General features: G+C 36.8%; 1 protein-coding gene across 1 annotated transcript in view; it reads right to left on the bottom strand.

Moving 5' to 3' along the window:
- The window catches only part of prop1 (PROP paired-like homeobox 1), a 17595-nt gene extending 9735 nt beyond the window's left edge, over positions 1–7860 (bottom strand). The window contains exons 1-3 of the mRNA XM_058796488.1: positions 7737–7860; positions 7655–7686; positions 7412–7463 (exon numbers count right to left, since the gene is read on the bottom strand). Of these exons, the coding sequence (XP_058652471.1) occupies positions 7412–7463; positions 7655–7686; positions 7737–7860 (208 nt within the window). The remainder of the gene's footprint in view (positions 1–7411; positions 7464–7654; positions 7687–7736) is intronic.
- Between the last annotated feature and the right edge of the window lie 6876 nt (positions 7861–14736).

Consider the following 14736-nt stretch of genomic DNA (forward strand, 5'->3'; position numbering starts at 1 on the left):
ATAAATATACATTTTCTGCCCCTATTTCTTCAATTCCGTGATCATTTTAAATGCATTTTAACACACTGAATCACGCAGTGAAAGAACACACTCTAAATGCGTGCACACACTAGTCTACTAGGCTTCACGGCACTCTGTAGGAGTGTTTTGTTTGGTTTTTGGCTAAATACTGATAATGTCAAATCGCACATCGTTAGAACAACAATTACGATATTATCGCAGACGATATATCGCATACCCTTGCACCACTGTCTTTTTGGCTAATTTGTGCAAAACCTTTTGCTAAACTGCCAAAGCTTCATTTTAACCACCAATGCAATGATGCAAGTATTTATACTTACCTCTACATGCTTGCAAAGGGTTGATGTCGATATTTATAAGCTGCTAGTTTGGTTTCCCTAGGCAAACAGCTTACACTGCATAATAGTGCATAAACATGGCCAGGGGTTCACTTCATTTCCTTCGAGTTCAACTTCAGCAGAATACGACGGGGTTTGGTTTTCAGCTGGGTTTGCACCATAACGCCTGTCTTGTCCGTCCTAGTCTTTCTTCTGATTTTAGCGCCAGTTTGTTCTCCTGCCCTTTATTTACTGCAGTAGTTTCCAGGGAGCGATTTTTTATTTATTTTTTATTTTTTACTCAGTAATTAATGTGTTTTAAAATGTAGCAAAGTACAATACTTCAAACAAAATATACTTAAGTAAAAGTAAAATTACAGATTTTAAAAATTACTTTAAAAAGTAGAAGTAAACAAAAAAGCTACTCAATTACAGTAACGCGAGTAAATGTAATTTGTTACTTTCCACCTCTGCTAAAATATTGTTTTATTCCACCAACAATGGACTCCTATCATACCTGAAGAAAGCAATGTAACATAAAATAAAATATATAATATAAAATATTATACTCTATACTATTAAACTCACTATAATAATTGATCACTTCCTACAAAAAATGTATATTTTGCTTATAAAATGATGTCTAAAATGTAATTTTATTCTACTTATATTTTATTCTAACTGTTTTTACATTTTCTTTTAGATTTTTATTGATTGATTGATTGATGGTGTAGTTACAACACCTACCAGCAGGGTCAAATGAAGTAATGCTATCAGCCAAACTTCACACCTTAGTAGGCCATCATGGTGTTTGCCATATTAAAATCACATGACCACCTAAATATCACTCATTTTATCTTGGTAACCCCCCGCATTATCACACCCTTTGAGTTGGGGAATAAACTACTCAAGGGAGACAAACATGCCTGCGAGAATAGAGTATTTCTACAATGGAATTTGAAAACTGGTATTGGCCAGCAAAAAATAAACAAAAAATGGCTTGTTAGTGCACTGGAGACTGAATGTTCTTAACTGATTACAGTTGTTTTTGTGGTTTGTGAAAATGTCATTTTCGTGCAGTCTCGCACACATGGTCTTCATGAAAGACGTCAGTGCTCTAACATCAGACAGATATCTTTAAACTGTACTGGACAGATTTGTGTCTTGCCAACATATATCTCTTTGGTGACTCTCCCATTTGTTTGTATATGAGAACACAGACTCGTGTGCAAGGTGAAAGAGAAAGTTTTATCAATGGAGACTTGTGCGATAATAAACAGGTTTATATCTATAAAGGAGAACTTTATTAGCCTATAAAAGCTGCTCCCAGTGCAGCTAGACAGGCAATTATCCAGCTGTCTGCGTTCCCCCTCCCACATAGTATACACTTTTCTCTAGGAGCGAGAGGGAAAGCAGATGTATAGTCTGCTGAGGTTCGCTAGCGATGTGCAAACTCTTGTGTCTGGGGCACGAAAAGCTGTAAGTGAGTGGGATAGTGGGATATTTTCACCCGTCCCAGCGGTCTTGACCTCTCAGTATGTCTGTAGCTGTCTGGAGAGAGAGAAGAGACACAGGTGCTTCCACGGGATCTCAGATGGGACTGCGCGAAACAGGACACCACCGTCGCTCACAGGCATCCAGACAACACCTCGGCAAATCTACCCAGCCAGACAAACTTGCCAACAATTCGCACACACACACACACACCACGCCAGCTCCGGCTCATTTTCAGGAGCTTTCCAAAACAGAAAAAGGGAGAGAAAATATTTTTTTAACTCATGTAAAAAGCCACCACCACAACACTAGGTTGCTAGATGGCCTAAATCAAAATAGCCCATCCCAAAACCTCTACAGGAATTTTTTTCCGGCTATTTTATTGTTCAGCAACCAAAATTCATACATTCGAACACTTAAAAAAGTGACAGCCCATTTCTTTTAAACAAGCAATTTGTGCCCATAGCACAAAATGGTTGAGTTACATGTCAACGTTTTATATTTAGGGCAAGGGTTTTGTAAAACTCATGAGCAACAATAATAAGCTGTGTCCCAATTCAGGGGCTGCATCCTTTGAAGGCTGCATTCAAAAACCACTGTGGCACGATAAATGCTGTCCCAATTCAAAGGCTCCCTCAAACTGCGGCCTCGAAATGTATCCTTCGTTTACAAGGCAACGAGGAATACAACAAATGTATCCTTCATGGCCCAGGCTATCCCAAGATTCATTGCACACCAGTGACAACAGGATTTTTTAGAGAACATGTCAGATTTTAAAAGTAAATATTGTTTGGGTAATAAATCCATATCTTCATTTCCTTTCTCACCTACATATGCAAGGACCCAAATAAATTATACATTATGTAATCTTTATTATGCAATCTATTTATTGTTTGATATATTTCATTTAGAATATCAAGTCTGCATGATTTCCCAGATCTAATATTTGTGGCAGCAGACAAACTATCAGACGCAACTACTACATTGTTTTTATTCCTTTGTTTTATCCACTAAAGGCCTAGTATTATGGCTACCAGGTCTACTGTATAAACTGAGATGATCTGTTGTTCTCTTTTTGACAGTTTCCTCACATTGTGGGATACACTGCAGCACCTGTGCTAGCCTACCACACACACTTTTGCTAGATCTTCTTCATCCTAGTGGTCTTAGTGTTTATACTGCCACCTGTATGTGTGGATGAATGAAGCTTGATTATTAAATTCTGCTGGTTTACAGTAAAGCTGTTTACCTTTATCTTTGTACCGTATCTTTCGTTTTTTTCTTCATATTCTGCAGAAAATAAACCTTCTTGACTCTATTTCTAACAAAGTTTCACAAATTTAGTGTTTTATGCTGGTGATGTTTCTGTTTCTGTCACAGCTCAACATGTTGGGTCTGTATTAACTAATCATGGACCACGATTTAAGTTGTGCTCGAAAACTTGGTCCCAGTTTGTTCTCATTTTCTCCCAGTGTAGACATCTAATAATGTTCATTAAAAAAAAGCATTAAAACTGGTTCTGCAGACACCTACAATTTTGACAGGATTGGCAACCAATCAACCTTTTTTTCTGGGCAATTAGTCAACCATAACTTGTAAAAACGAGTAGTTGTGCAAGCCCTAGTTCTGCTTGTCATAGCATTTGTCCTTGCTCTGTGGGTCGTTGTAGGTTGGTTTCATCGCTCCATCGGGGACTGCCTGTTTGGACATTTTATTTTTTCATGCTGTGACTCAGATCATAGCCTGAAGCACACACAAACACGACCACAGACACAAATATTCACATGCATAAACATACACAATATCAAACACTGTTGGAAATGGCTTGCAAGAAGACAGAGCATGATAAAGACAGGCCAAGAAAATCACATGTTGTGTGTTTTACATTTGTTCATGCACAGACACGTAAGCTCTCTGAACGTGTGTGCAATTGTGTTTATTTCAATTGTGTCATTCCCAGTACAGAAAGTTCATTTAAAGAACGTAGGCCATAATTTCTTCCACCCTCAAAAGCCCTCGGTACATTAGAATGAAATCAGCCCAGAGGAACCAGGGTATGGCGTGACAGTCAGCCATTTTAAACAGCGGCCACAGCACAGCCCTCTGCGGTGAGTAAGAGTGTATGAGAGGGACAGAGAATGTGTCATTGTGGGTACTCATTGGTTGCAGGATTAATTAGAACAGCATCTTCATTTTTGTGCAAATCTCCCATCATGCCAACCACCACAACCACACCCTCACAACTAAAGCAAGAAGCATTACAATCATACTTAAACACGTCAACTGAAGGTGATAAAGACACATTACAGACACAATCCTACTTCTTAAATATAATAAACACTGAACAGGCCCCCAAAATAACATTTTCTGTACTGAAAAAAATCTTCAGTTGAAATATTAATAATAAAAATTATTATATAAAAAAATATATATTATTAGATATTGCATTTATAATATACATATATTTATAGTATACTTTGTATAAAGCAAAAGAGTGGAATACATGCCCAAATATATACATGTATTAAACTTATGATCAGCATCATAAAATATCTTATTAACCTTATCTGTGAAAAGTTATACTGAATTATATTTACTATCATGTAAAAATAACAAACCTGGTAACTTTCCTGACATGGACAATGATACAAACAAACAAACAAATAAATAAATAAGCAACACAGTCTCTTTAAAATTAATGGCAAAGTAATTTATGATTTGGTAAATTTGGATGAATATGTAAAAACTCATTTGTACATTTTGGTACAATCAAATTACCACACTGTAAAAAAAAAAAATAAAAAAAAAATAAACTTAAAATGAGCCAACTTAAAATTTTAAGGCAACCAGCTTCAGCAGATTTTTGAGTTTGTTCAACTTATTTTTGTGGGAGATTCTCACATTTTTGTTGTATAAACTTAAAACGACAAGTTGAGAAAACTCAAAAATCTGCTGAAGCTGGTTGCCTTAAAATTTTAAGTTGGCTCAACTTTTTTTGTTTAGTTTTTTTTTTTTTTTTTTACAGTGCAGTGCTGGGTAGATTACGTCTATTACTGATTCCAAGTTACATGACAAAAATTGTAGTTAGTAACGTAATCCATTACATTGCACATTTTAGGGAATCTAATTATCTGATTACTTTTAACCTAAATCGTTTTTCACATTGATTTAAATTAACAAGTTAATCTTGTACCATATTGATATAAAAAAATACAAAAAAGAAAGAAAATATATTCCATTTTGTTGTTATTAACAACATGAAATGCATTTAACATTACATTATGTCAAGGTATCCTGGGGTTCATGAAGAAACTGCTTTGGGTTTCTGAGTTTAACAAAATGTTAATATTTAATTACATCATTTAAAAATAATTGTAACAAAAACCTTCCAAAGACATAGTAATACATGGCAAAATAGTTCTCTCAGTAATCATTCAAATAAAAAAATAACATGTTCATCAGTAGTTGATGCAATGTTGAAATGTCGAGAAAACACTTATTAAAACTGAAATGGTTTTTGTAAATTTATGATGTTTACACAGAAGTTGTCAAATTCTGTGTGGCCTCTTGATTTTCTGTGTAATCACAGCCAGCTGACTAGTGACTGGTCTTTGTGTGAATGTCCACAAAACTGGAAGACTGGAAAACCGGTATAGGTTATGTTAGAAAGGAACATTTAAATGATGAAAATGAAGAATTAGGGAGAATCAGAAAGTTATAAATAATGTACTGCTATTGTGTGAATACTAATGTAATCATGGAATCAATAAAAAAGTAACTATAGTGCATTTAAAGTGTAATATAATGTAACTACAAGTACTTATTTTTTAAAATCTGATTACATAATCCAGATCATTATGTTTATAATAAGCCTTTTTATTAATGTGAACAACAGGGCCCTTTGTTTCAGGTTTTTGACAGTAGATTAGTGTAGCCAGACTTTCAAATATCATCATAAAATCTAGTCCACATTGCAGATTACTCCAGCCAAGAACCTCTTAGACAGGAAGAGGCAGTTTGTTTCCTTTTTACATGCCATTTAGGGGTTTATCCAAAATAGTTTACAGTCAATAGCTGACTCATTTAAATAATTGCACAGCTAATTCACTTGCTATTAAGTGCCTCAAACAAACTCTGAACATTGTTAATGTCACTTACCTGACAAATACAGTCATTAATTCTTCCTTAAGAACATTGAATCAGCCTGGTAACTTACTGACTCGTTTCCAGACAGAAGTTTACACCTCAACTGCTGGTACTTGCTACAGCTAGCCAAATATATTTGAGCTGCCGATTTTTAGATTGCGCTGTCTGGATTCACGTGCTATGTTAATCAGGTCACTGACTGTGGCCGGTCTGACTAAGACATTTTGAGACACTTTTAAGTAGTAACAGGAATTTGGACACTATGAAACTTTAAAAACTAGCCTATGAAAACCTGTTTCCACTTCAGAGTAAAAAAACAAATAACAATAAAAAAGGGAAGACATTTTAAAATAATAAATAATGTTGCAATTGTTATACACAGTCTTTGTGAGATATCAAGTCGCAATTTTAAGAAATAGTCACATTATGGGATACAAAGTCTTAATTTAAGAAATAAAGCTGCAATTGTGACACAAAGTCAAAATTGCAAGATACAGTCAGTTGTCTTAGTTGTATGAAAAAGTCGCAATTGGGAGATATAGTCACTTTGTGAAATGGGAACTCACATATTTTGGGAAACAAAGCTGCAATTTTGAGAATTAAAGTCGCAATTGTGAGATATAGTCACTGTTAAATGTAGTCACATATTATGGGAAATAAAGCTGCAATTTTGAGATATAAAGACACTATTTCAAGATACAGTCATACTGTGAGACATAAAGTTGCAAATTTTGAGAAATGAAACTTCAATTGTGAGCAGTGATGGGAATAACGGCGTTATAAATAAACGGCGTTATTTTTTTCAGTAACGAGTAATCAAACGAATTACTGTTTCCCCCGTTACAACACCGCTACCCTTACTGACAATAAAATGTGGCGTTATTATATTATATTATTAGAATTTAATTTTTCAGTTCATCTGAATGGATGCGCAGTGTAGCTGTATTTGACGTACCATAAACTCTAGTGTGAAGCGCACAACTCACCGTCGCTTTCTCTCACATACACGCACGCAAAGAAAGATACAGAGCAAGAGAGTCTTTCATAACATGCAGAATTGACGCGCTACATGTAAACGGTATTCTTTCTTGTATTTTCCTGTCAAAATAACAGAGTTCCTTTGGAATTTTTCAGCTTTTAAGAACTGCCGGGTTCTCTGGTAGTGGGCGGAACTAATGCGCAAACGACAATCTCATTGGCTGGCGCTCACCTATTATCGTCCCTGTTTTGATTTCAGTAACGCAATAGTTACTTTCCCTGGTAATTAGTTACTTTTATAATGATGTAACTCAGTTACTAACTCAGTTACTATTTGTGACTAGTAATTTTAACTAATTACTTTTTTAAAGTAACGTGCCCAACACTGATTGTTTGTCACATTGTGTGAGCTAAAAAAAAAAAGTCCTAATTCTAAGAAATAAAGTTGCAATGACCTTTATTGTTCTTCTCTGAGGCAAAAATCAGCTTCAGTAAAAATCTCTGCAACTACAGTACAATCATCATATCAGTCCAGCTAAACAGTGTGTAAAGAATATTGAAATTTAATAACTGAATATATTAAACCTCTAGCTGTCAATGTCTACATTCAGGAGTATTTTGAAATAACAGAATACTTACCAAATGAAGTCATTCTGTGTTTGCTCTGATGTATTATAGATTTGAGTAGCAACCGTTACTAGGTAGCTGTTTGAGGACATGACTGTGGGCGCTGGTGCAGAGAACAACCATGCATGCAATTCTCAATGAACCAGAACTGACTTGGCAGCTTCTCTTTCTCCAACTCTCTCCCTTCATCTCTCTCTCTGCCACATTCTCCCAAATTCCTGCTGAACTTTGCCCTTTGCAGACTCATGCCAAGCCACAACGAACCTATGGAGGCCATGACGTCATTCTGAAGTGAAAAATAAAAAAGAAAGCAAGACTGTGGAATAGCTATATAAAAGAGGGAGTGAATCAGGAAATAGCTCTCGGTTTGGGAAACACATAGAGCGAGAGGGAGCTTTGCCACATTTTAAATCAAAACAGGGTTTGAGAAAAAGCAGGGAGGAAATAATGTGAAATGGAAAGGCGAAAGAACAGCGGCAGGGTAAGCAGTCGACTTCGATTGGAATCGCTTTTGTTGTTTGGTTTCTTCTCATTGCGCCCCCCGTCCCGCGCCTCCTCTCTCTCGCACGCTGCCGTGCCTGGCACTCTCGCTTTACACGTTTTTAATGGGTGTCTTCCCAATCAGGCTTTTACTGCAGGAAATTTCAGTGCACCACATTGCGTGAGGCGACGAAGAGCTCCATTCTTGGCTGGGCTCAGCACCGTGCCAGGCTGCCTCGTGCTTGCCAGGGAGGAAGGGAGGTGAGGGGGATGGGGTTGTGGTGTGGGTCCCGTGCCAACATTACAGCTCTGCAGTTTTTTTTCCTTCTCTGACAATAGCGAGTGCGACCAAGCCACTGAGAAACCCAAACCAGCAGGGGCGAGCAGACACTCTTCTGGGCTCTCCAGTCTAAAGTCGCTTTTATTTGTGCCGCTGCTCTCCAGGTTTTTGAGGTTTTACAGCGTCTTCAGCTGTGTCAGTGTGAGCGAGGAAGCTTTTTTCTTCCTTTCGCTCGTTTCCGCCCTCTTCCTTTCACTCCCCCTTCTTATTTCTCATAGTTTGTTTTGTCAGATTTCCAGCACTCTATGTGAGGCCTTTCTTTTCACCCTTCTCTATCCCATCAGCCCCCTTGCTTTTCTTTTTTTCTGCTGCTTTTTTTCCCTCCATTCCACTCCCAAAACTGCTGTGGTCGAGCAGTGGTTGAATAGGAATAATATTTGCTGTACTTTGCCGCCTTCCTGGTCCTATTCTCCTCTAACAACGAGCCTTATTTTTAGCTGCATGCAGGGTTTGGTCATTTCCTGCGGCTGGTGTCGTGTGACGTTTGCAGCTTGGGACTTTAAAAGAGGTGCTCACGGTTATGGTGCTTGTCCAAATGATGTGAGCTGTGACCGGCGGTTCATTTAGGCTTAGAACAGTAGTCGATGGGTGAGGCAAAGCTAGATATGTGCTTCAGACTATTGTTCGTGTCTGGAGTCCGTGTTTGCAGGCAGATCTGGATGTAATACGGAGTGAAAAGTATTAATCACCATTACCAGGAAAATATCCACCCATGACTCTAGAGAAGAACACAGAGGAAGAAGGGAACAACACTTTTCCACCGATGCCTATCAGATCTGTCAGGCTTTTCCAGTTAGTTTTAAAAGACAGTACATCACATTAAATCTTTTTTGAATTATTTAACTTAGAGTTATGACAGACAGCGATTTGGATATTTCTTACTGTGGCCCCCCAGAATAGCACCCAAGTCCGGACAATTTTTTTGTCCTCTAGCAACTCTTTCGCATGAAATTTCTAAGTTTATGCTGCATTAAAAATAAAGTCAGAAGCTGAAAACACAGCTCCAAAACTAATGAATGTAATTGCAATTTTTTAAACAGACATGAAGAAGAAAACAAAATATTTCCATAAGCTCATGAATTCATTTGCTGGTATGATCACAGCAAAGAGTCTAATTTAATCTGTAGTGTTTAAATCCAGGGCCAGGACTCTCTAAACAGCTTTATCCCCTCCGGTGGAGCCGAGATGGTGCAGTCCTGGACCCCCTTCAGCGCACTGGGAGATTTAAGAGCAGGATGAAAGGAACCTGGGCCACTCAGCGGTCACCACTCTCTGATTCATCTTTCTGGGAAAGAGCAGAGGGAGAGAAAACCACAGAAGGCTCCCTCCTTCTTTAGAGCTACAATCTCACTGACAGGCCAATCAAGACAGCATAGAGAGATAGACTGAGGTCGAAACATACCCAAGGAGAGTTTGTGAACAAAAACACTTCTGGCTAATTTTGATTTTGTGCATAGTTGTGTTTAGAAATGTGTCAAACCACAATTCATAATGCAGCACACGTGTACCTTGCATTCTCAGCGTTGCCACAAGGGGTGCTCTAGCGGGAATTACTGTAGAAAGATTTCTCTTTCAGGTCAACAACTATCATGGCAACGGTTAGCAGTGGATGCGATGAATGTGCACATTCGAGTCTTCCTGGGAAGTTGGAATTTATGAGTTGGGAAGTCGTAATTAACACATCAGGGGCCTAATTCGCATATGATTGGATTTCCTTGTCTATTGAGGATGAGTGCCATGCTTTTTCTGAACCATATAGAGATATTTCGGAAACTGTTTTACATTCACATTTCATTATATGCACCTTTTTTAAATTGAGGCCCCAAGTGTGTTTAAATTACATTAGTCAGAGCAAGTATTCAATGTACATTATTTGTCAAAATTTGGAAACATTACGTTTTTTATTATTTTTATTTTAAAGCAGCAAATCAGCATATAACAATAATTTCATGTGACACTCAAGACTGGAGTAATTCTGCTGAAAATTCAGCTTTACATCACAGGAATAGATTAAATTTTAAAATATATTATAATAACAGTTATTTCAAATTTTTATATTATTTCACATTATTACTGTTTTTACTGTATTTTTGAGCACATAAATACAGCCTTGGTGAGCATAAGAGACTTCATTAAAACATTTAAAAATCACGATAAACAATGAACATCGGGTGTTATTAGGGAGTTATATTCCATTGTAATTGTACAATACTTTTGTACATGCAACAGCCTGTTTTATTGTAAAAAAATTAAAATAAAATAAAATCCAGAGTTTACCATTAGTTTTCCACTTGTTTCCCACTTTGTGGTGGTGGCATTCATGTTCAGTTCATAAATTCTATCCCACATAACTTGAACGCACCAAAGGTCAAGTCCCACTTAACCTTTTTATGGCAAGGAAATTAGTTTGTTAGCTGGTTTAGGTTATAAAATGTCATGTGGCTTAATTCCCGAAAATAAATAAATAAATAAAATTTATATGGGTTCAGTTTAGGACAATTGCTTTCATACTTGCGTTTCAGAATTTACATGAACCAAACCCTATGCTATCTTTTCAAGAAGACTGTCTAGTTTCACTGGTGTATATCAGAGTTTGGAAAAATGCTTTGAAACCAATCAAACAAACCGAGCTCTGGCATCAAACAGACTTGGTTACAAAAAGCTCCAGTGTGAAAGTGTTCTTACCCTCATTGCTCAAGTGTGCCTTTTAAAAAATGAGACAGTCCAGAAGTCCTTGAGGTTTAATCTTGCATCCAATCCATTGCGGCTCGTGGAGCTGTTCCACATGATTTCAGATATTATGACATGCAGCCAATGGGGAATGAAATGCTAAACAAACATAAATTTTCATAAAACCTTGTGATTTACAGTGTGATTTCACATGTTAATGAAAGCAGTAAAATGACCTACCAAGGGTTTTATGAATCACATCATTTCAGCTGTGGCCAGAGCTGTAACATTTGATCAAAATTCTCTTTCTAAACACTATTACTTGGCACAGTGGATTCTCAGTATCGGAATCTGAAATCTAATGAGGGTGAAAACATCTCCTGCCAAGTCAAGGCCAAGTCATCTCCAAAACATAGTTAACGGTGGTCTAAACTGTGGCCATATGAGCTTCATCTCAGAAACCACACGTTTCCATTTTAAGGTTTACGATAATCCATCTCCATACATATTTTTGCCACAAGGGCAGCAAAACTGTATTGCATGAACACGTTCAGCAGAGAGCCTACTAATCTTCTCAAACCTTTCCTCAAAATATATTTCACAGCTATGTCACATGGCACACCACAGCTTCTCATGAAGTCAATTGATCAAAAACCAAAAAATTCTAGGCTACTTGCATCTTGAGCTTAATTATGACTCATTTATGTAAAAATGCATGAACAGTAATGCAATTACATATCAACTAGCTCTTTGCTTCGGGATCCAGGATTTATATTGGACATCAAGTGGTAACATATCTCTAAGCCATTTGTGATGTCTAGAATCATATTTTCTTTTACCTTATAGTTGTTGTTTTTTTCTGGTTCGTAATTTTCAAGGACTTCCCGTGTTGTAACTGCCTAATTAGCTAGCTTCCAGTAAGCCAAATGAATTGGCATCAACAGAGTTTGATTCAACACAGTTTTCTGCACTGTATTTCATATTGAAACAGAAAAAAATTGTGTGAAAAAATTGTGAATTACTGAATTACCAACATACAGAATTACCAAATTTTGCCATAAGTTAAATATATTAAGTTTCTACAATATATAAATATATTGTAGAAACCTAATTTCCTGTAAAGCTGCTTTGCAATGATTTGTATCGTAACAAGCGCTATACGAATAAACTTGAATTGAACTGAATTGAATTACATAACAGTAATTAACAAGGATTTGCTATGGTTAATCAAAGGAAAGTGGTATTAGTGGGAGGGACATTCTCATTCTAGAGATCTGATTGGTAAATTGTCTGGGCACGTCCACAAGTGCAAGATGAGTCATTCGTAGTTTAGTCCACTTTCCCAGAAGAGAAAGACTGTAGATTTTGAATGCATATACAGTATATGCTAACAGAGAATTTTGTCAACTTTCAGGATGACAATAGTGTATCGATGCCCACATGTCTATTATGTATTAAAACAAAACAAAACAAAAATTATATTTTGATTGAGGATGTGATCATGCATGGGGTCTAACTTATATTTAACCCACAATAATTCTTTAAACTTCAAAACATACAGTCTGCAAAAAAAACAATAGTTTCAAAACAGTCCAGTTTCTGTCCCTACAAAGCACTAGAATCTTTCTCTTTCGACAGGAGAGTTGAAATTAAATCTCTGCAAGTGGAGCCCCAGAGGGAGAAAGAGGGGAAGTGAAGGAGAGAGGGAGAGGCTGAAGAGGAAGGATTTTGTCAAGACTTCATAAACACGTACATAGAGTGGAATAACTATGCCAGGATTAAGACTGAGGAAAACTTTCCAGAGCTGGTTTGAGCCTTGCAGGCAAGCAAGAGAAAGAGAGAGAGACCAGAGCCCCCAGTCCTTGGGTTTACAGTAAGGCCAGCCAAACAACAATGATGCACTACAGTGAGAAGGTGGACACAACTGTAGTGGTGAAAAGGGGAGAGAGAGAGAAAAATATTTTTAAAAATTATGTTTAGAGAAGGACATTTTGACGATCCAAAGCATATGTTGATCTTGATGATAAGATCTGTTTTTTTTTTTTTTTATACATTACATTCAGCTTGAGGAAACTTTAGCGTGATTCAGCTTGAGGTAAATTAAACACAGACCCTTGGTAGGACATATCCAGTATGAGTTATGGCAGAATGAGATAATGGAACAAACGATGGCAGATCATATCATTCACTTGCCAGGTAAGAGTGCAAAATGACAAAAGGTTGAAAAATTGGAAAAAGATGAAATACTGGATTGGAAAAGAAGCAGGTACTGAATATTACTGAAAAGCAACAGATGCGGAAGGTTCTGCCAAAGGCAATAAAGTCAACTAAAGGTTAAAGACAACGTGAAATTCTGCTCACAAGCCATTTTACAGTAACGCTTTAGTTTAGGGACCAATTCTCACTATTAACTAGCTGCTTATTAGCATGCATATTACTAGCTGTTTATTAGTACTTATAAAGCATATAAGTTATATTATAATAACTTACATTAATGCATTCATAATTCTGCATGATCATATTTTAGATCCCTTTACTCTACTCCATACCTATAAACTTTACTACCTTACTAACTATTAATAAGAAAAAAGATTAATGAGAAAAAAGTCATAATTAATAGTTAATAGTGAGAATTTATCCCTAAACTAAAGCAAGACTCATTTTACTTCTGTAATCTGATGCAAAAATATTCAATATTTTGAGACTTGATTTTGAAAAATGTCAGTATTTATGTTTTGTTCATTACTTATTTTGATGTAATGGTAGTGAAAGATAATTTCTTCCATATTGTGACATATCTGATGGAAACCGCTTATTGAAAAAAAAAGTAGGGTAAAGAAAAAAAAAATGTTAATCAATGTGATTGGTTGGAGAAAGATCTGAATGCAAGCTTGCAGACAATTGTAAGAATGAAGCGGATGATTGGAGAAGTCCTGCATACAACACCATTAGAGAAGTTTTACTGGAAGTTATAAAAAAATAAAAAATAAATCAATTTAATAGCATATATAAATCTATAAGATTATTAAGGTGCATTTAGAAAATAGGTGGAATTTCAATTTCATGCAAATGAATGCAAGTTCTGCTAACGCTTAACGCATTCATTTTTTTCTAACCTAATTTTTTGGTGTTACTGAGATGTATTATTACATGTAAAAAATAACACTTTTAAGACCCAAATCTTTGTTTTCACTTGCTTTGGGGTGAGGTTTTCTAATTAGAGTGGACACAAACCCCATATAATTCACCCCGACTATACTGTTGAGACACGTCGCAGCTGGTGTGACCACTTTTCTTATTTATGTATGACGAGAGCGTGTTAATGAATAATTGTACACTGTATACACGTGGTCATGTTTTTCCACACAGAGTCGACAGAGGGACTGCGGCAGTTGTGCATATGACATGTTAAGTGAGGACTAAAACTGTGCCAAAATGACTTAAGCACACCTCCCATTTCAAGCAGTTTAATCTTGCCAGTACATGGCAGAGTCATCATATTTTCACGAGCTTGTGGCTAATCCGCTGTAGGCGAACAGAACAGTGAGCCTCGTTCCTCCAGATGACAGTATGATAGTGATGGCTGTTTTTCTTGGCTCTGGAGGCCAGGTTGGCGCGCACAAAGCTGATTTAGGCCCTGCCCTCTCCTCCTGGACTTGACGG

Source organism: Onychostoma macrolepis, chromosome 13 (genome assembly GCF_012432095.1).
Source record: "Onychostoma macrolepis isolate SWU-2019 chromosome 13, ASM1243209v1, whole genome shotgun sequence".
Classification (NCBI taxonomy): domain Eukaryota; kingdom Metazoa; phylum Chordata; class Actinopteri; order Cypriniformes; family Cyprinidae; genus Onychostoma; species Onychostoma macrolepis.